The sequence below is a fragment of the Urocampus carinirostris genome, chromosome 2 (assembly GCF_059441175.1).
Source record: "Urocampus carinirostris isolate Australia breed hairy pipefish chromosome 2, RoL_Ucar_1.0, whole genome shotgun sequence".
NCBI classification, from domain to species: Eukaryota; Metazoa; Chordata; class Actinopteri; order Syngnathiformes; family Syngnathidae; genus Urocampus; species Urocampus carinirostris.
Window position 1 is genome coordinate 11,398,219 of NC_142350.1, and position 26,802 is coordinate 11,425,020.

A 26,802-nucleotide genomic window follows, 5' to 3' on the forward strand; every position below is an offset into this window, starting at 1 on the left:
CTCATGTTTTTTCGAGTATTTAAGAAAAATAAAGATAGTTCATGTAGTTAGCTCATTCAAATCAATATTGTTTTTAATGAAGTTGTTGTCACCACTAGAAGATGGTATATAGTACAATGCCCCCTTTGGCTTTTTTTATGATCTTTTTTTACTCATTACTATTTGTAATACATGTTTATCCTTGAGTGTCACGTCTAATCTCGTAAACAATGTTTACTACATTGCCAATGATTGACAATTCTAATCATTTTATAGATATACAGTCTACATTTAATATTTGGAATCACAATACTTTGATGTAGTATAAATAATAAAAGTGCCAGAAAATAGTTTTAGGACGAATTATGTATTAAAGATATATTCGGCACATTTTTTTAAGGCGCATCTTCACTGAAATCTCGCGAGGATCAGACGGACACTCCACGAGCTGCCAGCCGTCGACGACCATTAGCTGATGAAAACGCTCTAATGTTCGGTACGGCTTTATATAAGACATTCAATATCAGACAAAGAAACAGGTTTTTATTTGACCTTGTTCCCGTTCAGAATTTTTAGAAACTACCGACTACTATTTAGCACACAGAAGTCGCTTCCATTTAAGCGTTTCGAAGCATACTTGCTACTAGCGTCGATCTAGCTTGTTAGCTACGTTGCTAACAGTAAAATACAGGAAGAGGAGCTCGGACCAACCGCGGCCTAAAAGGGTCTTCGCCCAGACGGGTCAAAACTTGTCCAATTTCGACACAGGTAATACAAAAATTTATCTTCATTGAATGTTTAAGTAACTGAAAACAAGTAATGGCTATCTAGAGGCACATATTTTTATATTGTTTTGGTTGACATTTGCTTTCAATGGTAGCACGTAACGTGGAAATCATACACGATTATATTAAATGTCGACTTTATTTCAACATACACGCCGACGTCTTGATGGGGGGTGTATTTTGGACAAAGTGTGTATTATATCTTCCCTTTTATTCAATCCATAACCTATTTGTTAATTCAACACACCCTACCCGCCGAAACACACCAACGTATTTTGTATATATTAAAATGTTTTTTTTTTTTTTTAATTTTTGTTGCTATTTGATCAGATATTTATCCAAAGAGTTAAATCCCTCGAGTCATAATAGATCATCATGGCATGGCCCATATCCGCCTGTGTTGTGTCGTAACTAAAAACGATGCGTGTCTGCAACCGTAAAACAACATTAGGGCAATGTGCATTTAGAAACCGATTCTTTATCTGGAACTGTCCCATATATATTTTAAATTGAGGATCCAGTGTAGTTGATATGAACAAGTGTTGGGATGTAATCAAACCACACTGGCGTGTCGCAAGTGTACAGGATCAACAAAGCAGTTTGTATTTGTGTGTGAAAAAAAATATTGAATTTACTTTTCGACATTTGCACTTCCCATTACACAAAAGGTCCACTTTGTTACCACTTCCTTCAAATTGCTTCAATCAGCCCCCTTCTGGTTGTCTGATGGAGGCCTTGCGATGGATTCGGTTGTAGATACCATAGTTGAGGTGTCATGGCAACCAGTGTTGGGACCGTGGCGACCGTTTGTTGTGTGTGGATGAAATGTTAACACATGCCACAAGGGTAGATGCAAGGGCAATGAGAACTTAGGGCAACATGTAACTGATATCCTTTTGGCTTGTTATTACGGAGTACTAGTACAATCTAGTTTATTTACACAATTTAATATACTTTAAAGAGAAGTAACTTGGGAGCAGTTTAGCTAGTGTACACATTTCTTTTTGATAAGATGGAGATCACCACATAAGTCATTGAACGACATAACAATGATTATTTGGCATCATTTGATTTTCAAGAGGCCACGGTACAGTATTTAAGTAACTTTAATTTTACGTTTGTGTGGCAAGTTCATATATTGTAAGGGCAGAAGCGGCGCTCACCCTCACTCAGCCGATGGCGACTGTCCATATGTTTGCTTGTTGTTGCAGCTGTTGAAGCATTTCTCTCTCCAACTTGTTTGCCACCTTGTGTCATCACCACACGGTTTAAATTTAAACCGATTTCCCTCTACAGTTTAAGCGACTGTTTGCTTCGTGCAGATTAAAGATAATATGATTTGATATATTTCCAAGTGTGCTTTCATATATATATATATATATATATATATATATATGTATATATATATATATATATATATATATATATATGCATTGACCATTTTTTTATTCTTAGGTTTGAAACACTTTGGTTGGCCAATATTTTGACATTTGCACTTATTTGACTGCTCCTTTCCTATGCACATTTGCCTGGCAAAAAAAGAGAGATGAGCACTGGCCAGCACCTTGCACATAATTCTATTTCTCTTCTCTTTCAAGGCTGTTAAATCTGAAATAAGGGCTAAGATGGCGCCATACTCGCCAACTCGCTCAGCCTCTAGATCCAAGTCTAGGTCAAGATCTGCATCTAGATCTCAGTCCAGGAGCCGCTCTCGCTCGAGATCCAGAAAACGTCGCTACAGGTAAATCCGTTCATTCATTGTTGCCTTCCAAATCAATTCCTAAATGGTGGGTATTTAATTACCCTTTAAGGCAGGAGTCTCCAACGCGGTTCCCCCTAAGTACAGGTGCGGTGCTGGTGCTGCTTATTTTCTATTAAAATTACTTTTGTGGTGGTTAAGTGAGTTTTTAACCCAACTTCTAACAATTAACCTGGAACAACAAAATAATACAATAACTTGGGTGCCCTTTGCGCTAATGAGATGAACAAAAAGTGGCGGTCAGCTTCAAAAAGGTTGGTGATCCTTGCCTTAAGGAGTATTTAAGATGATAAAATTTAGCGTCGCTATGGTTTCTCAGCTTTTCACACTACAAACAACTCTATTTTTATTTGAGTACCGTATTTTCACGACCACAAGGCGGACTTCTGATAAACATACACATCTGTACTATCTCACCAGTCACTGAAATAAGTCCTGTCACATTTCATTAGAAAGCTTAAACTCTTGGGATTAAATATACGATGACCATTTCAAGATAGAAAAAAAACTCAACATCACGAAAAATGGAAAAACAAAAACATAATGATCAGTCTGAAACAAAATACCCGAAAACTATAAAGCCAGTGTAACTCAATAACTACGTCCGTTGGCCGTCATTAAATTCATTGGATGTCCGCAAAAGTGCCTTATTTATTTATATCCAGGACAATCCAGAGAGTCCAAACGTGTTAAACCAAACCAACCCGTAAAATGATTCCCTAAATGGTTGTTAGCCTTTGGCTTTTTGACTGACACCACTCAGCCAATAGCAGGCTTTTTTCGTGGTCTACTACTTGTATTAGCCCATGTGGGATTGTTAAGCGGTAGATCGCCTCCTGTAGCTCCGAATATCTTCAGTCACTAACCGATTTGAATGACGCTCAAATAATTTTATACGATTTTCCTGGGGTGTATTCAAATTAGAGCTGAAAATGAACACGCGCAACACAATTCGTGATTTATTTTTACGTACCATTATTACGCGCAAGTGTGCACAATCATGATTGACCTCTGAATAGAGAAGTCAAGTATACTACTCAATGTTTAAAAATTGGCCAAAGGAGACTATACATTTACAAAGATTTTAGTCTTGTAAACTGCTTGTGTCCAATTGGCCACTTTGGAAAGGCCTAAACCTATGTGTATAATACATTGTTCAGTTTTTCAGATAATGATCAAATTTGACAAGGTACCAGGTAAGGCAGGGGTTGGGAACCTTTTTGACTCAAAGAGCCATAAAAGCAAAAAATATTAATTTTATTTTTGGAAAGAGCCACACCATATATTATGAGACAAATTTACTAAATTGCTAAACCCGCGCCCCAGACAAAAGCTTAGTCTTCAGCACATTTATTTTTGATGATTTGATAAAAATTCTGAAAAGAGAATAATGCCAGAGCCCCTGTCCCAAAATCAACAAACAGACCACTTTAAACTTGTCTCTTTCTTGCAATTACTCAAGATCGGTTAAACTCCTTTTGACCTTTTTTTTCACACATATTGGTTTTGAGTCAAAACCAGATGCAAGCATTTATTTTGTAAAAACGTCACAACATTCTGAGAATAGGGAGCCTTATGTGCTTACCTTTGGCGAGAGATGGGAGGGAATGCTTGTACTTTTTGCATAGCTCCACCCATCCCTCCCACTCACCCAATCAAATGACTAAGTTCTCTTCCGGTGTTTTGGCGTATTTACAGTTCTGTGGATTCATCATAAAGTATCTGAACACTGAACACACATTATATAGTGAACTTTTAAATAAAGGATTCTTTAGCGTTGTACAGCCAAAACGAGTTTTTTCCCCCTTTTTTCGTGTGACACCTCGACTGTAAATTGTAGTGAAAAACGTGCCCTATATATACTGCGAAGTGTTACCTCTAAATTTGGCTTTGGTTTGGCTTTACGTGTACCTTAATAGGATAGACAACTCCGGTTTTGAACAAGATGGAGAAATTTTGCATGCAATTAAATTGGTCTCTGAGCCACAGATACTCATAGAAAGAGCCATATATGGCTCGCGAGCCATAGGTTCCCGACCCCTGAGGTAAGGCTTTAAGCTATTGTCTCCCCTGTTTCCCCAGCTAAGATGTCCATGCTACAGTCATTTGCTGGCATTTAAATTCCCAAAAAACAGGCAAGAATAAAAACCTTCTATTTCTGTGTGTTATAACTCAGATTACTCAATATTAGTAGCACTTGCAGTGATTATATCGATTTGGGACAAAACGTAACAGTCATACCTTTTAAGAGAACAAAACTGTCCATTTTCTCCAAACGGTTCCAACACTGCGTTTCATTTACTTTGGGTATGTCTTGAATCGGAATGGAACATTAAGTGGTTAATAATATGACTGAAAATGGATTTTGACTTGTCCCCTCCTTCTTTTTTTTCGGTGTAATCCAGCTCTAGGTCCCGTTCCCGCTCTCGTTCCCGCACCCCAATGTCCTACAGAAACTACCCTTCGCGGGACTATCAGAACAACAGGGGCTACAACCGTGGCTATAATCGCGGCTACCGGAGGCCGTTCCACTTCCGTGGAAGGAATCGCGGCTACTATCCCCGGGGTCACTATCAGAACCGGGGAGGCGGCTATGGCTACAAGTCCAACTGGCAAGGTGGTGGTGGTGGCGGTGGTGGTGGAGGCTGGCACGACCGCAAGCGTGACCAGGACAACCGCTCCCACAGCCCACGTCGAGGCCGCTCACGCTCCCACTCGCCCAGCAAGCGTTCAGCCAGCCGCTCGCACTCCCGTCACTCGGAACGTTCGTCATCTGCGCCGTCTCACCGGTCCAGGGCTTCCAGCTCCTCCAGGTCACGCTCCTCTACCCCTGGCACTCGCAACAAGGGCAAACCCAGCTCCAAAATTACCAAGGAGAAGCAAGGAGAGAGTCAAGCAGAGAAGCCGCCCGCGGAAGGCAGCGTGATCGAAAAGGCATCGGGAGGTAAATGGATCGAGTATGGTGCAGAGGAGGAACAGAAGGATGACGCCACGGGTGACGACGACTCCGCCAAGCAAAAGGCTTCCTACGGTGGTTTCGGCTTTTTCTCTAAGGGGGATACCAAACCTGGAGACAAGTTGGTGATATCTGCTGCCTTCAAAAAGTATGTCAATTTTCCGTTTGCTTACAGCTCAATGGGATTCCTGCTTTTTCTTATTTTCACAGCAAATAGTGAAACATGTCATTTTTCTTTCAAAAATTTTAGCTATTTTCCAAAGATCATTGGATGAACCGTCAGTTTAAAAAGGAATAGGACTCCTGATTTTAAGTTTGACAATTGTCCTTTGATGTGCACTGAGAGGAAATTATTGAAATCCTACGTACTTAGAAAGAAGCATATTACGTGAGTATAAATACTGTCTCGTCTCTTCTATTTGCAGAAGGGCAGACCTTATGTTCTCCCCCGCAACACATAATGCTTTTCTTTGTTGTTTGATCACAAATCCCACATACTCACCTGTTTTGTGCTCAGTAATGGTGCGTCAACCTTGAAGGATTTTATCTTGGTATAGTAACAATAGGCTGGTAGTGGTAGATTTTCACTTTGAGGCTGTGTTTTAATGTTGACTGTTATTTTGCTAGGTTCTTGGCTGAAAACAAAATTAAAAAACAGGCCGCTGAAAAGGAGGAGGCCAAGGATGTAGAGAGAAGCAGTGTGGACCGAGACCAGGAGAAGGGTATCAAGTCCGGAGACATCTTCAGCATCTCCGTTCCATTCGGTGACCCAAAAGATGAAAAGACCATGCCGTTCTTTGACGAAGAAGAGGAGGAATTTCTTAAGTCTCATGGCTTGAAGGGCAGGGATACAGAGGACGATGTGGTTTGCAAATCCAACCCAACATCCCGCGAAATGTATGGCAAATGGGGCGATGAGCCGACCTATTCCACATCCTACCCATTACCCAAAGAGAAAAGTCGTAAGGATGAAGATGCAGAGTCCTTGGATAAAATGGTTGAGGAGATGTACCAGAGCCGCAAACACAGCAAGAAAGAGGAGAAGGCCAAGAAAAAGGAGAAGAAGGAGAAAGAGCGAGAGCGAGAGAAGGAGAAAGAAAAGGAGAAAGAGAAGAAGCAAAGGAGTCCGTCCCCCGCTGTGTCATCCAAAAGCAAGGACAGGCCGCTCTTCCCTGGGGCCTTCCCCCGTGAGGACTCTCCTGCACATTTGGCGTCATCAAGGGAGGAATTTGAACAGCGAATCGCTATTTTAGAAGAAATGCCCAGGTGTGCCCTATTGGCATCTTTCTTGATTCAGCTCTCGTGGTATTCACATTACAGATATTAAACATTGTGCCTTCCTTTTTTTTTTTTTTTTTTTTTTAATGTTCCTTTCTCAGCTCCTCCATATCTAAGACCCGACTCGCAGCCAGGGATTTGGTCAATCCTTCTAAGAAAGAGTTGGAGTTTCGGTCAATCTTCCAGAATATTCAGTCCACCCCGCTGCGCATCAGCCACTCCGAACCGTTCGCCCAATACATCGTGTCCATCTTGCATTACATTAAAGGTACATGGGAGAATTTAACAAGTTACATTAGCTGTTTATGAATCACCGTCAGCCCATTAAGAAGGGGTTTTATTGTTGGTTCTTTTTTATCTGCAGCTCAACACTTCCCTTCCCCAGACATGACTTTAAGTGAGCGATTCGACATGTACCAAAAAAAAGCTGCAGAGATAGAAATGAAGCCAAGAAAGAGCCCGGAAATCCATAGGTGTTTATTTTTCACTCTTATTACAAGGTTGCTCTGTCTTGTTTTATCTATCTACCTATTTGTGCTGCTCTTTTCTTTTTTAGGAGAATTGATGTTTCCCCCAGTGCCTTTAAGAGGCACTCTCACCTGTTTGAGGATATGGACGAGCAAACTTTCAAGGTGACCTGTCATTTAAAAACTTGACACCCTCTCCTATCCAACCCCACTCGCCCGCCCCATTTCCCCAACAGCGCATTTTGAGACAACCAGAACCGGCAGTGTTCAGCTTTTGTGCTTTTCTTTCAAAGGATGCTTTATTCTAAATCAAAAAGAGCCCAATTGTGTTTTATAAGTGCCAAGCAAGCCTGCGACCTATGTGATATGGTTATTGATTGAATATGTACCAACCAAGAGCAAAGGCTAAAAAGGAAGGGAGGTATGATCCTGAGACCAAAGCATCTCATGGGACGCTTGTCCGTTCCTTAACCTTGTAAGTATCTTTCCGCAAAAGAAACTATGAACCTACAAAAACACTCTGAAGTATTGTATTTAAATTCTGCGTGCATGCTGCTGCTTTCTTAAGTACATTTTTGTTTTATAAACTGGCGGATTAGACAAAAAACCTACACATGCAGTATTTGGTCTCAACCCCTAGAGGGCTGCAGCACCAAATAGTGAGTTTGTTGGAAGTGAAATTGTGTGTGACCATTCACTTGAAAAATGTAATGGCAGCATTCGGGGCCTTGTTTTTGTTTCCTCGTTGTCTATTTATTCACCACTAATACTGAACAATTTTTCCTCGTAGGAATCGAGCAAAAAATTCAAAGGTGACTCAATGGACCTTCGCTTGGACATTGAAAGGCGCAAGAGGTTTGCGGGGAAGGACTACAAGGGTGGTTCCCAAGAGAGGTCCTCTGAGAAATCTGGAAAACACCACAAGAAATCCAAGTGAGCAGAGATTTTTTTGATATTTCGTTTTTGTTTATTTACATAATCTTCATTCCATTATTTAGGATTTGTTTATCGGGCATGGAAATCTCTCCTTTTGGTGAAATTAGCAGTTTTGAAGTCTAAAGGGGTGACCCATGTGGACAAACTGTTTTGAGGGGGGTATTGTGAGAATTCGCAGAGAGTGCATTAGGTGTTTTAAGCGGTGCATTTGAACTAAACAGGCATAGGTTTATTATAGATACTAAATCTAACAGCGAATTTCCCATATTCAGATAAAGATTTTCATGAAAAAATAAAAGGCATAAAGACTTTTAATAAATTCAGGAATAATTTAAATGAGTGTATGCTATTTTGTCACTTTCCAGTCCTGTGGATTTGATCCCCTGGCCAATGCAACAAAGACAAATGTTTGCCCATTCAACTAAATATTGTTTTTATTTTATTTATCTCTTCTGAGGCTTTTATCACTTGTTTAACCTGCATTGCCACGTCTTGTTTTCTTTTTGTCTTCACTGTGGTTATCAATGATAATAATTACCCTTGTAATGATTTCTATGATAGCAAGTTTTTTTTGGCCACTTTTTATTCAACAAAATTGACAAGCATTCTTAATGGGCTTATTAATAAAACACTTGGCCTGACACAATCCATTTTTTACACAAATTACTATAAAATGACTGTTGCAATCATACAGTCAAGAGCTTATTAATATGGCAGTATAGCCAATATGTAAAAAAAACATGCAGGATAATTACAATAATAAATTATATTGAGAACGTAACTTTTTGGAACCCATAAATTCTTGACACTATTGACAGTGCCAGATTTTCTTTTGGAGATAAAGACGCTCCCCTATTTACAACCGTACGACTTACAATAAATGGTAGATACGAACATGGGATGTCGAAAAATATATGGGCATTGCTACAAGTTAGATTTTGTATTGTGTGCACCTTTTTCTGAGTACAGGACATTACTGTAGTGCTTCTTTCCGCCGCAACCGGCGTGTGGCGCTGTGAGGTCACCAGCATCCACCCGGAAGAAAAAAATATCTGCTTCCTCTTCCTTGTTCGTGTGTAAACATTCTTTACTGTCTATACTATGTCTATACCATCTCCAGCGTGCTAAGAACTTTGACATTTTTATTGTTTGTTATCTCGTGCATCCATTCGAAATGGTTGGTGTAATATCTAAAGAGGCGAGCCGTTTCTGTTGAAACTAAAGTGGAATAAGAAAGCTTGATGCGGTTGAGAAAATAATTGGATCGCTTTTTTTCGGCCACTCTCTAACACGGAGGAGGACCTCTTGAAGCTTATCTTCCAAAAGTAAGATAGACATACTTATCTTTATAGAGCATACAAAACTGTAAAGGTTATGAATAAAAGCCTTAAACATACAAAATATAGCACTGAACTTACAAACGATCATCCTTAACCTATCTTGTGAGTAAGTAGGGCAGCGTCTGTAATCTTAGCCTGGATATTGGGTTGGTCTGGAGAAGGCTAGCTGTAGAGAATATATCACCGTAGTAACGGAGCCAGGCTAAATTTAACCTGCTTTCATGCAGCAGACTTGATGATAAGTTCAGCCAAAATAACAAACTTATCCAGTCTTAATCCTTTATCTTTGTTTTGCGCAATACACCAAAGGTGTATGCGTGTGGGGTGCCTCCTGTAGATCATTGCAACATAATGTAGTTTGAAAGAGCTCAACATTTTGTTGGGTTGTTCAGTGTAGCGGAAAATATTTCTTCCATGCCCTTCTCACCTTTTTAACCCCTGACCCATTTTCATGCCCTAGTATTTTCTTAACTGTCGCATTTTCAGGAAATCGAAGAAGAAGCGAGACCGTTCTCCGTCCTCCTCCTCGTCCTCGTCCTCTCCATCCCCCGTGCCTTCCGCGCCGCCACCTTTCAGAGGCAAGGAGTTCATGGGAGACGGGCCAGACCAGTATGAAGAGGGCTTCTCTAACATGCGCTACCCACCGCGTGACTACAGCGATCGCGGCGACCGCGGCCATTTTGAGGGCCAGCACACGGATAGAGGCAGAGGCCGTGGATTTGTAAGTGTTAACGTTTTTTTCCGAACTGAGTCGGGGCCCAAGGATTATGTGGCCTTCTCATTGCAGTTTAGTGTCGTCAATTGTCCAGCCACTTGCACATCTATTTTCAAATTGATCATCTTTGCCAAATGTAAGCCACCTTTCCCCTATTTCAGTTTCCCCGGGTGAGAGGGCGAGGATGGAACAGGGGCAATTATCAAGGCAACAACAACAATAACCCTAACAGCAACAATGGCAACCCAGCCAACATGAATCCTCAAGCTCGCCCCCCAGAGGAGGAATGGGATCCTGAGTACACACCCAAGAGCAGAAAGTATTACTTGGTGAGTCAAAATGACGTTGCGCCAATACGTGGACCCCTAATGATGTCTAAGATGTGATTTAAATTTTGTCTTCTCACACATTTTTTTAATGTTAGGAATACACATTACATACTAAAAATCTTCAAGGGCCAAAAATTTCCCCAATGTGTAGAAAATATTACAAAAAAGCCAGATCCCAAGGTTTACTTTTCTCATTTGGTTTTGTGTACTTCTTGCATGCACGCCACTACACTTCCGCTAAGAGGCCAACGCACGCACAACAGGAACAGCGGGTATTTGTTTTGCTTTTATTTTAGTCTAGTCTAATTATCTTTGTTACTAATTTTCTTGTTGTTCTTTTAAGTCATGTTTGTATTAACACAGCACTACAGGGATCAATATTTGATTTTATCCGTTCATGTTGATCAATAATGACAGTACATGGGCTTAGGTAATAACAAATCACAGCTCACCTTTTTTTCTTGTGGCTTCTGTGTGATTGGATGTAAAATGAAAAAATGGCAAATTTGTCACCTATGTTTGGACTTAGCTGAATATTTTGTGTCAACTTACTGTATGTTGTGAACGGTTTCGATTACGTCGGGCACATTTCCACATGGCAGAGCAGAAAATAGTTCTTAGGTTAGCCCTGGGATGTTAAAATGAAAGTCTGTGATGGTCGCTTTGTAGTACACGCCACAGGAAAAACTGACCTGTGTGAAACATTTTGTTATAAAGCGGAGTATTTTTTCCTGAAGTTGCGCATAACAGACTTTTCTGTCAACTGATTGACTGTGAATCAAACATCCTCAACAGCTTGTCTCACCATGACCTTAATTTTAATCTCATTTCCAGCATGATGACCGGGACGGCGAGAAAAACTGGGTCGACAACCGTGGGCGTGGCCGGGGCTCCTTCATGCCCCGCAGGGGCCGTTTCGTGTACCGCAAGGGGGGCAGCAGCCCCAAGTGGGCCCACGACATGTTCCAGAACGCCGAGCAGCCCAATATGGGTGAAGAACACATGCAAGGGGAGCATAAAGACGGCAAGAATGCGGAAGAATCCTTGAAGTCCTAAATAGTTGTCGGTGTGCTTATATTTTTTGTCCCCTGTATGCTTATTTACTTCTCGTGGTAGCTCAAGTAAGTACATTTTTATGTCATGTGTTCCCGCAATACATTGATGATTTTTTTTGAATACTAAGGCGTCATCGTGAACAAACAAGGGAAAAAAAACAAATATTTTTGTGCCTTAGATTATTTGAAGCAAAAAAATTCATGGTAGCGTTTTTGCGGTTCAATGCGCATGGCTCATTTTCAGTTTTTTTCCCCCCGATCCTGATAGCGCAGGGGTCTCAAAAACACGGCCTTGGGTGCATTTGCGGGATAATAGTTTAATAACCACCAGTAATTAGAGGAACAGTCTGTGTCATTTGATCACTAGATGTTTCAGTATTCTGTCATACAATTTCAAACTAGTGCTAAAAATAACAAGTAAGAATCAAATTTACAGAGACTCAAAGTGACCAGGGAGCATAAAGCACCATTTTACTTCTATTATTTTCCCCCGGCCTTTCGCCCAATGGTTTTCTGTACTCATAGCAGCAGCTCTCTATAGGCAAGACTCATTTTATGTAAAATAAATGGAAATTTCTGGACATATGAGTGTTTATAGACATGGCCCATTCATATGATTATGTACTTTTGCTAATTATTTCATCAATATTCTTTTCTTTTCATTACATTATTTTACTACTTAGAGGGACCAAGTAAAACACATTATCCCTTTAAGTGCAGCCGTAGTTGATAATGGATGCATTCATTACCAATATATTATTTTCTTATGATTTCTTATTTTGTGTTTGATTATTTACATATTTAAATTTGAAAATGGTCAAACGTCGTTATCGCAGTTTTTTGGTTGAAAAAAAACAAACCTGAAGTGGTCCCCAGGTAAATAGATTTTGAGACCCCTGTGATAGCGTCTTGATGTTTAAACTCCAAGAAAACAGGAAGCTGTTTCTATCTGTGGGGCCAATCAGTAGTATTTACATTGTCAACGTTAGATTTTTGGTCAGCCTACTCCAAGAAAAAATAAAAGGCACCAATTCATCTGTGATTTCATGTAACCGCGCCACAAGAAAATTTGCTGTGCTTTGCTTTCAACGTTAATGTGTTCACAAGCTATGTAGGTTTAAATGTTTTTTTGTTCCTTTTAGTAAATTGGATACTTTTTTATGTTTTGGGAGTTTTTATTGACAAATAACCCAACTTAATTGTGTGATTAAGAAAGTTGGACTGTTTTGGGTGTTTGAGACGAAAAAAGGATTTGAAGAAGAAAGTCCCAAAAGAATAAATCTCTCGACTGTCCAAATTGCATGTACACCACAACCCTGTGACGGCGCTGTAGTTTCTGAAGTCATAAGCTTGTCATGTCTGTTTATTTTCAATAAATTTTCCTTTTGATTTAGAAAACGAGTCCTGAGTTGGAATTAGTTCAGCTCATCCTGCAAGCTCGGTTGAAATGGATCTCTATAGTCGTCACTGGTTGTGAATCAACCGAAAAATTGTCCGCAGCATGCATCACGAGCTGAGATGTTTTTTCTCTCCAGACAACAATCTTTTCTTCACTCTTCACTGTGCAAAAACATGACAACCAAGCTCTCCGCTCAACGCATAATGGAGCTTTTGATGGAGAGCAGGTTTTGAAAAACGTACTCCCTCTCGAGATTGGGAAACTCGACACATAGATGGTGTGGTTTAAGTAAATGGCTCTTTTCACAGATGGCAACAGAAGTGTCTTCAATAGAGCACCACATTGTTGGGCCTGCTGGGAATTGTGTGTAAAGAGAAACCCTGTCTGGGTCAGTGACACCGGCCTGTTGGAATGGAGGGGAAAAAGTGGCTCTGGATTAGAGTTGTGGTCTTAACCAAATGTTTATTTCCCTTTTATTTCACTTTAAAGCGTCCTAGCCATGACTTTGCCAAGTACTATTCCCATAGATTTACGGTACATTGCTCAAAAAGGCCCAAGGAATATGACTGAAGACTTAAACTACAAAGGTACCTCATTCAAAATGTTGAATAATCCACAAGGAGCAATTAATCAAAGATAAATAATATAGCCTTTATAATACATTTAATAGAATAAGATCAATGCTGTTGTATATATATGTGCAAGATTTTCTACCCAACAGGTAGCAATTTGTGAACTGTACGTAAGGCAAAAAAATGTATTTTCAACCAAATATGCATTTATGTAAACATGTTAAATTACTTTCAAGAAACAAAAACAATTATAATTGAATTAAGAACATAGTAAATAATATACATATACCGGTAATCATAAAAATGATAAATTAATTTTAATAAAAAGTAAAAAATAAATGCTAATATATTTGTGCAATATTTTGTATCAGGTCACAAATTTTAAACAGAAAACATTACATAGTACAAAATGGCCCACAAATTATTTTGCCAGTAAAACATTTATTTTAATATGTCTAAATGTCTTCCTCAATAAGTGAATTTTAGAAGTTAAAACGATATGAAATAATGTATATATTATACACAAATAATAATATAGGAATTAGAGAACAAAATATTAATGCTGTTATTTTGTGTATTTTGTACATTTTCCATACATCTGCTAACAAGTTGGTAAAAATACACAACGCCAAAAGGTCCAGGAAAAATGATTGACCCATTAAGGCATTTATTTTAAATGCCTCTTAGAAAACCCCAAAATTATTATGATTTAATATATGCTATATTATTGCTGTATCATGCTGTTTTTCTTTTTTGTGTATTTTTGTATAATGTTTTCTGTCCATCAAATCTCTTAATTCAAGAATTTTGAACAGCCAAATGGGGTATGACATTACCCATGATCTAATACTTTAATGGTACTTTGCACAAGTAATCAAGTACAGCATTTAATCAACAAATGTTATGTAAGGCAGTGTTTTTCAAGCTTTTTTGAGCCAGGGCATGTTTTTTTACATTGGAAAGATTTTGCGGCACACCACTAACCAAAAATGTTATAAAAAAGACACTGAACAGTAAGTTTAATTACAATATAATTTATAATATCCCCTGTTTTTACAGCACAGACCCTTGATTTTGACATATTTGCAGAAAATGATTCATAAATGTTTTATAAAATTTTAAAAGTGGCATTGGATAATTTCTCGCGGCAGTGATAGAAAATCACTGACGTAAGGGACAGCTGAATTATTAACTCCCAACTCATGTCCTGGGTAGACCTGGCGAATTTTGACATTCACTTTCGTGTGATTTGAAAATGGAGACGCAAAAAGGTAAAAGGAAGTGCAAATTTATTACTGTAGTTCCTGCCAACAGTCACGTGCGTTTTCCTGTCCACACACACACACAAAAATGTTTGGGTCAAAAATAGACCAACCCTATACTTGGTAAATCTGACCCATTTTTCCTGGTTGTTTTACACAGAACTACCCTGATTTTTAGGCTGTTCTGAACTTAATGACCTAATTTTACTCTAAAAATAACCCAATACTTGAGTCAAGTTTCCTCTGTTTTACAAAAAATTGTCATAAAATGACCTATTGCGCTAAAACCGCTTAGGTCAAGAATGGGATCAACCCTAAATTTAGGTATTTAGGTATTTTTTTTGTGTGTCGAAACGACACACAACAACCCTAATGTTAGGGTCCTTTTGTTTAGAATAACCCAGTCTCACTTAAAAACACTTGGGTCAAAAATTGTATTAGCGCCATTATTTGGGTCAATTTACCTGTTTTTTCTTGGCCATTATACACAAGAACAACTTTTGGGTCCCAAACAAAATTACCCAGTTTTACTATAGAAACACTAGGGTCGAAAAAACTTTCAACCTAGTTTTAGGGTCAATTTGACACATTTTTCTTGATCGTTATAAACACGCAAAAACATTTGGGTTCTAAACAAAATTCCCCAGTCTCGCTCTGAAAACACTCTGGTCAAAAATCGGATCTGGCCCACAATTTGACAATTTTTTCCGGGTTGATATACACAAAGTCAATTTTTGTGTCGTTTTAAACAAAATGACCCTATCTCTAAAAACACTTGGATCAAAAATGGATTCAACCCACTATTTGGGTCAATTTGACCCTTTCATTTCTGGATCATTTTACACAAAACAAACTTTTGTTTGGTTTTTAAACAAAATTACCCAGTCTTACTCTAAGACACTTGAGTCAGAAATAGAAACAATTTAATACTTTGGTCTATGTGACATATTTCTCTCGGTCGTTTCACAGAAAACAGCCGCTTCATTTGGGTTATTCTATAGGAAAAAATACCCAGACCACAAATTTTGTGGCGATGCTTGGGGGTTTATTTTAGACCAAAGTACTTTTTGTACAATTTTTTTTTAACCCCTTAACGTTCTGGCGGCTCATCGGACTGTTTGAGATATGATATGACCATTTCAAAATGTATTCATCACAGAAAGATCATAATCTTTCTAAAAGAAGTTAGCGGAAACTATAAAGCCGGCATAGCTCACAAATCATTCTGCAAATGTTGACTCGTTACATCCAAAACTAGTGAATCTAAAACCGTGTAAAATATTCCCTTAAAAACACACGATAATGCCAACAGATATAAAAAATCCACCTAAAAGCAAATCTGCATCGTAAGAAGGTCCTTGTTGCAATCTATCTGTTTCGCCACATAATTTACGTTGACGAATGAACAGACTTGTAAAATTATTTCCAATTGGGCCGTTAGCCTCTGACCTTTTGATTGACACCACTCTCGGTCAATTACAGGTTTCTTAAACGGTCCATCTCCCGAGTTAGCCTAAAAGGGATTATATTAATAAAACTGATAACGCATTCTTTAGCTTCGAATATCTTAAGCCAGTAGTAACCGAATCAAATGATGATCGACACATTGTTTAGCCAGTGAAATTCTGAAAAGAACGATAAGGCAGATGACGTAGGGTATCCAAATTAGACCCCAAAATAAATGTGCGTAACGCCACTCCTGATTAATTTTCACGCACCATTATTACGCGCAAGTGTCCAAAATAGTGATAGAGACACGAGGGAGAAGTCAAACATAACTTTCAAAATGTCTAAAAGAAATGGTGAAGTAAAATACACGGAAGCAAATGTTTTTAGTGGTATAAACTGGCCACTTTAGGAAACGCCTAAACCCACCCCTTAGAAAAAAAAGGGTTAAAAAAACAATGTTTAATTTTTCAGATTGTGATCAAATTTGACAATGTTCCATATAGGGCTTCAAGCAATTGTTTCATCACTTTTACAGCTAATATGCCCATGCTTCGCTCATCTACAGGCATTTAATTGCAAAAACAAAATTAGGCGGGAATAAAAGCCAATTTATTTGTGTTCCAACTCAGATTACTCATGTTAGTAGCACTTGCAGTGATTATTTGAGTTTAGGAAAAAACTTCAGTGTGTTACCTTTCAAAAGAGACCAAACCTGTACATACTGCCCAAACAGTTCAAGAACTACTTTCAATTTACTTTGGGTACATCTTGGATTGGGATTTCAGGCGAATTTAACAGGAACGTAAGGGGTTAAACCGTGCAGGATTTTCGTGGGGGGTTGCTTCTGCAAACAACACAGGATATTGTGTCAAATCAACCCAAGTATTAGGTAGATCCATCGTCGACCTTAAATTGAGTCATTTTTAACGCAACTGATTTCAGAGTATGTTTAACTCGATCTTTGCGAGTGTTTGACATGTCACAGATATGCTTTCCATATCTATTTTGACGTAGCTAGTGGTAATGAACCCGTCCAATAGTTCCCGTCCCGGTGGCCAGGATGTCAGGCTGTCCATTCCTCCAGATCTCCCTTACGATGCGTTCCCTCTCCTCCAGACGCCGGGCCTTCTCCAGCTCCTCCACTGATGCAAAAACGTCCACGCTCTTTAGAGTTCCATTGGATTGCATGCTTCGTTCATCTACCAGAGTCATTTTCCTGATCCCGTCATTGGCCTCATCCTCCGGTATGCTCTCTTCGTCCTCGGAGTCCTTTTGTGTCTTCTTTGCAGGGCCAGGCCTGGTAAGGCGTCGGCGTGACCTGCAGGTGATTCCCGCCACCAGCAGGCAAAGTGCCATAAGAAGGCCGAAACAAACGCCCATCATGAAGTATAGGGCAAAACTTTCTGGGTTAGCTGCATGGAAAGACTGATTTACTTTTTGTGCAGTCTTATTGTAGCAACTAATAGCCGTTAAAAGTACCTTTGATGTGAGCATATGTTGCCATGCTGTTGCTGAGCAGCTCCATGTCTTTCCTAATTGGCTCCATCCTGCTTAAAAAGGCTCTCAAGTATCTGGTATCACCGATATCTTCTTTAACATCTGTCAGATAAAATCACACGCTGATGCTCACACTTTCTGGGCCACTTTTAAAGAACAAATAAACATTCCAGCAAAGATCTTGTGTTTATCTTCAGACTTATGGAGTAAAATGGGCCTCAACTGATGGTCATGTTTATATTTATGACACCAAGTGCCTAAGGGGACTCATTTCCAGTTTCCGGTGGCCAACAGTAACACATTTGGCTCTCACAAGGGTTTTTAAAAAACATCCAACAGTGGGTTATGGATTTTATCATCTGAGACTTTTTCCAAATTACTTTTTACTCCATGTTCGGGATGGTTTTTATATACATCCGTAAAGCTATGCTCCCACAGTTACAGCAAGATTTAATGTAAACATGACGGTTGTTTTCCCAGCCCCCCTTCACAATGCCCACTTAAATAACACATTACATGGGAGCCTTTTCTTTTTTATGTGTTTTTCTCCAGGGAGATCCAAATTCTGGCTCGACTCACTCACCCACCCTGATCTTTATCATAATGACTTTTGGCAAACCCCAGCAAAAATGTCCCATGGCTGATTACACTGATTACTGTTAAACAACTTGAATCTTGAAACATTCGTTCAACAGAATTAAAACAATCCTTGCATGCAATGTTATGCAGACATGGTGCATTTTCTTTTTCCAAGTTTCATTTAAAACCTTACAACTCCGGTTGGTTGGTAGAGGCAACTCCGGTTGGTTGGTGGGGGCACCATTTCCTGTGGTCTTGGGCAAGAACAGCCTGGTGGCGCCCATCCCTCTCCAGGCCAACTTATGTTTCCACCCGGTCTACTTCCCCATATTTGTTAAATTGTGAAATTTTAGATTTTAAAATACAAACTGAATCCATGCCAGGGATTTACTTTTTCCTAAAAACTTCTATGCTAACATTTGTGACTAAATATGGTAAACTTTAAACGTGCATATCTTAGCCCAAATAAGCATGTCAGAAACATACTTTTTAGCCTAAATTGGCTGACCAGGAGTACCGTTAAGGTAGGAGTAAAATTGTGAAATAGTGTGTGTAAAAACCACAGCGTTTTGCACCAATATCTAGTTTTGTCTTTCATCGTTTAGAAAATGTTGCAAAAATACATTTGTAACGTTGGCAAAGTTTGCGCTGATCTTATTATTGATAGCTGTATATGATCTCAGCACCAGTAAGCATGCTCGAAGTGGGTAGTTTAGCCCAACTTGGTCGGCCAGGAATATTAACGTGCGAGTAAAACTAGATTAACATGTAACATCCAAAGCATTCTGTGTCTTTATTTGTCTTTTGTTGTTTAAAAAGGATCACACAAACACATTTGTAACGTTGGAAAACTTTGCGCTACCTAATGTTGCTACCTTTAGCATGAATGTTAGCTTAGCACATGTTGGGTAAACTCTAAAATCTTATTTGCAATGTTTTGAATCTTTTTTTCTTAAAATGTATGGTAATGGTAAAGTCGGGTTTGTAAGTAAGTTTGTTAGCTGAGCAAAAGATTAGAATATACCTTGACAAGGGAGATTTACTTAATATTTACTGAAAGACCTAACCCTTTTGATGCAATTGTCTTTTCAGAAATAAAAGATTAAAATGGGAAAATAATTGTATTCTTGTGAGTCCTGTATGACTTTTAACAAAGGACACTGACATGTATAAATGGCATAAACAGCAGTAATACTGTCTATGGGCCTTAATATTCAAAGTTTTGGCATATTCATTTTTCTATAAAACGAAAGGCTATTAACAATACTTTTTTGTTAAGCTTAAATAGAAGCATTTCTCCCCTTGGTGTGTCGAGAACGTTTCCTCTCCAAAATAAAATCCAAACTTTCTTTATTTTTAATTTTGGCTTAGTGCTGTGAGTGATTTTAAACCCCCAAATTCCAATCCTCATAAAAGATCAGTTTGCTGCAAGACTTATTAAAGTCTCCGACGTCAAACACATTTTGGTTGTTTCCCCAACAACTCTAATTTTATGCCTTGCGCCACAACCAGGCAGTTTGTGGTTGTCGGAGCAGGAAGCGCTTCACACAAATTCCAGACGGAGACAAATGTCCACTTTTACACAGCTTTGGGCAAACAAATGAAACTGGCAGCACTTCCAGGCTTGCCTCAGCGTGCATTGACTGTAGACGGCAGCTGTAGTCGTTTATGTGACCCTATAAAACGTAAACCAACTCAACCCTCTTTGCATTTCCTGCCTGGATAATGCCATTGAAGATGAAAGCTAACAAGTAGTGTTACCACGGTCTACTTTCATCAATCTTGTAAACTGCCTGATGAATAAAAAACACTGGTGGGAAGTTCATTTTGTTTTTTTGTGGTGATTCTAAAGACTGTAAGACAACTTTGCACAGTATGAGTTGTTTGATGCTGGTGAACTGCCCAAGTCATGGGTGGGAAACGGTTTGATCCGGTGTTATGCCGAGAAATGCATCCCTGCCTAGCTACTATAACCACTTTTACCTCGTTTTATCTCACTTTTTGCGAATGTAATGGCGAACATATGACCAAAACCACTTCGTCTTGCATTTGTTGGGAATGTAATACAACTTAAACCATTTCGTCTTTGTATTTGTTGTGAATGTAATCGAACGGTAATGCACACCGTCTATAAATCACTTTTGAGAACTGTTATGCACTCTACCATAAAGCTTATTTCAGCATAAATAAATTTTAATACGAGCGATTTGAGTAGAAAAAGGCAAAATAAACATGTTACCTGCTCAAAAGTTATTTATATACGATGTGCATTACCGTTCGATTACATTCACAACAAATACAAAGACAGAATGGTTTAAATTGTATTACATTCCCAACAAATGCAAGACGAAGTGGTTTTGGTCATATGTTCGCCATTACATTCGCGAAAAGTGATATAAAAGTGAGATAAAACGAGGTAAAAGTGGTTATAGTAGCTAGGGGATGCAAATCTCGGCAGGGATGCATTTCTCGGCATAACACCAGTCCTTGCTGTAATATTGAAATATTTCACTGCCTATGTTTAGTATTGTATAAGTGCTTTTATAACTTAACCATTTCACTAATTTAAAAAGTATTCATTTCTTCGTAATTATGTAACTTCTTCATATATTCAGTCATGATTATTAAGATAGTCCATTATTTAATTTGTTTTTTCATATTGTAACCAGCAGTGACCTTGGACGTTATCAGAATTGACAAAGGCTTACTGTACAAGTACTTTTGGTTTTGTATAGTTTGAGACCGGGTGAAAACATTTGTTGGCCTGGAGAGAGATGGACGCCACCAGGCTGCACTTGCCCAAGACACACCACAGGAAATGGTACACCGACAACCCTAGTGGTTAAGAGAAACAGCGAGAAAATTCAAATTTTTTTTCAGTTCAGTATCCATTTCTTCGCCCTTCCATTCATATTAGAATGATGATAAGCCAGTTTTTTTTGCTCTTATGAAATTCTACAGCCATTGTCTGTATCTCATTTGTGCCCAGAATATTATGCAAATAAAACCTAAGAAAGAACTGCTAAACATTTCCAGCCTTTGAATCTCCTTCTAAAATCAAACAAACATGCAGAAAGAAGAAAAAAGTCGTGTTATGTCGTCCTCCAGGCAATTTTACAAGCAGAAAAAACCTAAAAGGTATTGTGATAATAGACCTACAAAACCTACAAATATGCTCATGATTTAACACAATGATTGAGAACGCACCATAGAAAATAAATACAAGGAAAAATCAAATCTATGCATTTATATTACAGGACTTTTTGTATGTTTACAAGTTTTAAATCCACCTTTGAACCTGAATACAACTGGGAGAGTGACCTTAGTTAAACTACACATCTGGATTTTATTTTTAAACCCAAATTGATTTTAAAACAGAAAACATAATCTGATTACTCACCCTCAATTCTTGTCACAGAGGAAACTAGAAGTCCACACATGCGAAAGTAACATGTTATTGTCTCCTTAATAGAAAAAGCAGGGAGACCACACCAGCCTCCAGAAAAGAAATGTCGCTCTCGGATTTCTACCATCCACTCCCACTCATCTTCAGTGGGAGGACACCCAGCAACTCACAGCCCTGAGGAAATCCATTTTTTTTCTGCAGGTATGAGCAACATGCAAAACAAGGCACACACGCTCCTAAGTTACTGACCGCGAGTGAGCTGGTTGCAAACACATCGCAGGTCTGTTCGGCTGGAGAGGGTGGGACAGGAAATAGCTTGTCGACCGTTTTCGGGCATCGGTGTTGCTCTCGGCATCTGTGGGGGCTTGTGGATGAATTGAGCACTTATTTTTTATATTTTATGAGACACGAGTAAGGTAGGCCAGGCGAACAGGTTGTGTTTTTGGTTAAACGTGAAGCCTGAAGGTAATTTTAGGACATTTACTCCAGAGGGGATTCTCATTACGGGACGGAAATAGAGTTTTATACTTTACTTTTTGCCTCTTGACACTTGTGTGCATAAAAGTTTTAATATGTGTCTGTGGTAATCAGCAGTTCCTCTAACTTTCAGGGTTCACGGCTCCTTTCAACATCTGTGTCTTTTGTGCACAACTTTCTGTGGTGTGTCTTAGGCAAGTACAGCCTGATGCTGCCCATCCCTCTCTAGGCGTTTTTTTTTGGTTAGGGGTTTGCCCCCCCACCCCACACACACACACATGAAACAGTTGGATACCAGTCGAAGGAAAAACCTCCTGATCTGACACAGATACTTCAACTTTCTCACTGTATTTGTATGTTGACATACTTGTCAACCTCCACGGCTCCATGCCCATACAAACTGTCGTATTTCCCCGTACAAAATACAAAATAATCACCATATATATATATTTTTTTCGGAATGATGCATGATCCCCAGGCAGCCTACGCATGCGCACAGTAGCCTCAAACTGCTCGCTTCATTTGCAATGAAAAAAAACGATACCGAGATAGAGGCTTCTGCGGTGAACTCCTTTGACTTGATTGATTTGCCGTTTCGTGATAGTCGGTGTATACCGGATGATACCCATCATTGACAAATTTACGTTTTTCCGCACAGATTTCCTTGTACGTCGTACTCGTCTTAAAATGCATAAAAAACTTTGTACGGGAAAACCGTACAGGTTGACAGGTATGTGTTGATTTCATTTAAAATGGAGCATATTTAAAATTATGTTTGATGCCACATTTGATACAACATACACTAGAATCAAAGACTGAAATCTGTGTCATGTAAGGCCAGGGCTTCTCAACTAGAGAGTTTCAGTATAAGTACAGTAGACCCCCGGGATATAGCGACCTGCCATGCGACATTTTCATTTTGTGCACTGTGAATAAGGATTTTAACAATTAAGAATTGTCAGGATCTCGAACACCATTTTCCCCCTAGATGGGTGCCTACTTGGGGGGAGTGGCTGGAGAGTACCCACCTGTGCTTAATCAGTCTCCATATTGACTAGCTCCAACAGCAGAAGTTGTAATGCAGATTTATATTTGTTTGTACACTTTATTTGTTTTTGGAGACCACTTGTTGGTACTTTGTCAAGTCAAGTCATGTTTATTTGTAATGCTCTTAATAGCAAGGAGTCTCAAAGGGCTGCACAGACCACAGATTATTGCAAACCACAGACTATTATGACACCATACCCTGATCTAAAACCCACATGAGGTCAAGGAAAACCTCAAAAACCTCAAGATGAGGAAAATGAAGAAACCTTGAGAAGGGACCGCACATGAGGTCATCCCCCTTCCAGGATAACCAGGCTGATAAGGCTGCAATGGATGTTGCAATGACAGAAAATACACATATATTTTCAACATGGAATGTAGGTGCACTCAAAACTAATGAATACCAACAACATTTAAAATATTGCCTTTTTTTTGGTTAGTTTGATGATTTGTTCATAAGTTAAGCTGCAACAAACTATTGTCTTGGTATTTGATTAATTGGTTAATACTTTGATGAATTATTAGGTGAGTTAATACTTTTTTTTAAATTTAGAAATCCGTATTATAAACTATTTTTTTGATTAAAATGACAGTATGTAGAACATAAAAAATTAGTCTCTTTGAATAATCCCCAGATATTTGCTTGCTTTTTCAAACATAAATGCAGCATTATTTCCATTTATATATAACAGATTTGTAAAAAATAAACACCAGTTTAGATTAGGGCCAAGAAATAAATCAATTTTATTCAAATAAAATTTTCATAAATTAGAATGCTCCAGACTCACTGATTTTTGCAGTCCACAAGTACAAATAAGAAAAAAGAAACTCTTTTTTAATTGGTTTAAAATTTTTGATTTAACAAAGAGAGAAATATTGAAGTAGTTTAGTGCATTATTTGAAGTGATAAAATAATGCAAAATAAAAATAATTTATCATTTAAGCTTGAATGAAAATGGGCAATTGTTTTAAAATATTTTGTTGAGTTTAGAGAACACCATTTTTGTTTTTTTTAACCTGTTTTTCAAAATGTACTTCCAAAAGGTAAAAGGTTAGTGAACCCGAGATATTTTTCCTGTAAAAACTTCAAGCTCGTCCTCACGGTTTACTTTTTTGTTTCTATTTTTTAGTATAGCTTGAAAAGGGTGAAAGTAAAAAAGGCCTGTTCCAGAACAGTCTAAATGTCAACCTTAACCCTACGAAAGATGAAAAAAACAAGTTTATTTGGGTACGTCTGAAAAAATGCATGTACTTGACGTGACAAAGGCTGCAATGATGACACAAGCCAAGAGATGGCGGCTGCGGGGAAAAGCTCCAAATTCTATACAGCTCCTTTAAAAAGATATAACATATTGTAAAACAAACACTAAAGAAATGATAAAAAGAAAACAAAACCCGTTTTTTAAAACAATCAAATGGTCACTCATAAGCCCACCCCCAAAAAAAACTCAAAGGAAATCAAAATGAACTATAAAGAAATCCCTAAACTGTCCCAAGAGAAAGAATTGTTTAGATGTGTAAATCCACGTCAAGTTTTTTTCTGAGTTGTGGTCATTTCTCACAGCATCAATGCTATATTTTGTGTGCATGTGTTCTCTTCAGTATATATTTTCATAGAACGTTGGCCATTCCCGCATATTTTGTCCTCCGAGCAGACTCAAGTGGTCAGGAAACCAGAAAAGGTGAAATATGTCAATGTCTATTCCAAAATATGCAACGTGGTCCGGCATCACCCGTAAGCCTTCATTATGCGGCCTGTCATCATTCGCACGATCTCAAGGTTACCTTCAAGGTTAACAACGAGGAGGAGAGGAAAAACCCTCCCACAATAAAGTAAAATTAGAGGCTGCATCCAAAACAATGATCCGAAGGGACATTCCCAAACGTCCTGAGCTATCGTGTTTTGGGATCCAAGTTTAAAAATGACATCCTTCGATCCGGGCTTGATGCGTCCCAGCTGCATCTGTGTTTTGTCAGGCCTGCCCTCTTCCTGTCATCCGCTGGGAATAAAATCAGCCTTTTTGCACATTCCTCAAATTCCCATTGTACTGGGAGGACACTGCGACCAGGCGTTTCCAAGGGAAACACTCTCTTCCTTTCTCCTTTACGTTTGGATGGATGCAGATGCACCAGAGTGACTGGATACACAACCACTATGACAAATGTTTCCCTTTACAACTGATTTCAAAGAGAATAGACACACCCTACCAATTTCCTCATTGCAATATTTCCACTCCATCAACGAAGGGTTTTTGTGCCCTTATAGGAAAGTCTTTAATCACGTAACACACCCTAGTCGTTATGATATCATTTTCACTCTGCAAAATTGATAAAACCTTATGATTAAATCCCCCATTTACCGTGGTTAATGGTGACCAGAACCCCCCACAATATGCAAAAATCAGCAAAGTAGCCCTACGTCTGTTTTTCAACATGCACTTCGTCAGCCCTTGCTTGCAGCAACAGTCGACTAGTGATAATGGATTGCAGTTGTACTGGTGGTGTTTATTTGAAGCGGGGGAAAAAATATAATCTTGACCTCTGTCTTAGCAATAGTTGACTGGGGATAATGGATCGCGGCCTAAACTGTTCTCCATCCGGGCCAAGGTACTGTGGAATGCTCTACCTCCAGAGATAAGATCTGCAACTTCAGTCTAAGTTTTTAAATCTAGACTTAAGACACACTTCTACTCTATAACTTATAATTAATGCCCAATCCATACTTTTATTTTCCTTTTCTTTTTGGCTGCCTGGTTTTGGTTGAAATGAGGGAGACGGACGTATCGGGACGATTTAGCCAACCAACACCTGGCCCTGAAGCATGTCATCATCTGCAACTTCGAGCCGGCAGATATGGGAAGCTGCGTTGTTGCTGTCATGGACTTTTTGGACAGATGTTTCATTATACCTATGTATTTTTATTGATGTTCCCTATGTTTTATGTATTATTACCCAGTGCAAAATCTATTGCAGCCTGGTCATCCTGGAAGAGGAATTGCCACTTGTGAGGCCCCTTTTCATGGTTTCTTATTTCCCTCATGTTGAGGTTTTGAGTTTTTCCTTGCCTCCATGTTGGTTTCATATCAAGGGATAGTGCAATTGTGAGCAGTTTAGTCATTTGAGACATTTTGTGATTGATGGCTGTACAAATAAATGTGACTTCATTTAAGGCGGCCACACAGGCACACTTAAACGAACCTAACCGATAAAAAGCGCTTTATTTGCTTTCAGCAAATGTCAACCAGGATAATAAATAGCTGCCACAACCGTGCATTTCATTTAGGCGGACCATAACTCACACTTTCTGAAAAAGGGGCCTTCTGGCGGTTCAAGCTTGCAGCAATATAGGATTGGTGATAACGGATCACAGCTGCACAAGTGAAGTTCAAGCAGAAATAACAACAGCAAAAGATCAGCCAGGCCTGAAAAATGTGCGCTTAGCAATTTGTGATACTGGAACACAGCACCTTTTGGTGGACAGCATGCAAAAAAGACCTGCCAGGACCGACAAAGGT

The 26,802-nt window shown here is 38.9% G+C and overlaps 2 protein-coding genes across 4 annotated transcripts; one reads left to right on the forward strand and one right to left on the reverse strand.

The window, feature by feature from the left end:
- The first annotated feature begins 390 nt into the window (after window positions 1-390).
- On the forward strand, window positions 391-12,998 carry thrap3b (thyroid hormone receptor associated protein 3b). Of its 3 annotated transcripts, none has more exons than XM_088328909.1 (12): window positions 391-475; window positions 2,363-2,505; window positions 4,929-5,627; window positions 6,107-6,745; window positions 6,859-7,025; window positions 7,122-7,230; window positions 7,314-7,389; window positions 8,015-8,157; window positions 9,987-10,221; window positions 10,377-10,544; window positions 10,787-10,816; window positions 11,379-12,998. In XM_088328909.1, the coding sequence occupies exons 2-12, from the start codon at window positions 2,390-2,392 to the stop codon at window positions 11,598-11,600; spliced, it is 2,604 nt and encodes an 867-aa protein (XP_088185035.1). In that variant the 5' UTR covers window positions 391-475; window positions 2,363-2,389; the 3' UTR covers window positions 11,601-12,998. The 3 variants fall into 3 exon arrangements, with proteins under 3 accessions (XP_088185035.1, XP_088185034.1, XP_088185036.1); XM_088328908.1 differs by having other exon boundaries at window positions 408-747; XM_088328910.1 differs by lacking the exon at window positions 10,787-10,816 and having other exon boundaries at window positions 408-747.
- Window positions 12,999-13,678: 680 nt separating this feature from the next.
- Window positions 13,679-22,001, reverse strand: eva1bb (eva-1 homolog Bb (C. elegans)). The gene is made up of 3 exons (XM_088328911.1): window positions 21,758-22,001; window positions 17,761-17,880; window positions 13,679-17,693 (listed from the first exon to the last, which is right to left on the reverse strand). The coding sequence occupies exons 1-3, from the start codon at window positions 21,888-21,890 to the stop codon at window positions 17,296-17,298; spliced, it is 651 nt and encodes a 216-aa protein (XP_088185037.1). The 5' UTR covers window positions 21,891-22,001; the 3' UTR covers window positions 13,679-17,295.
- Between the last annotated feature and the right edge of the window lie 4,801 nt (window positions 22,002-26,802).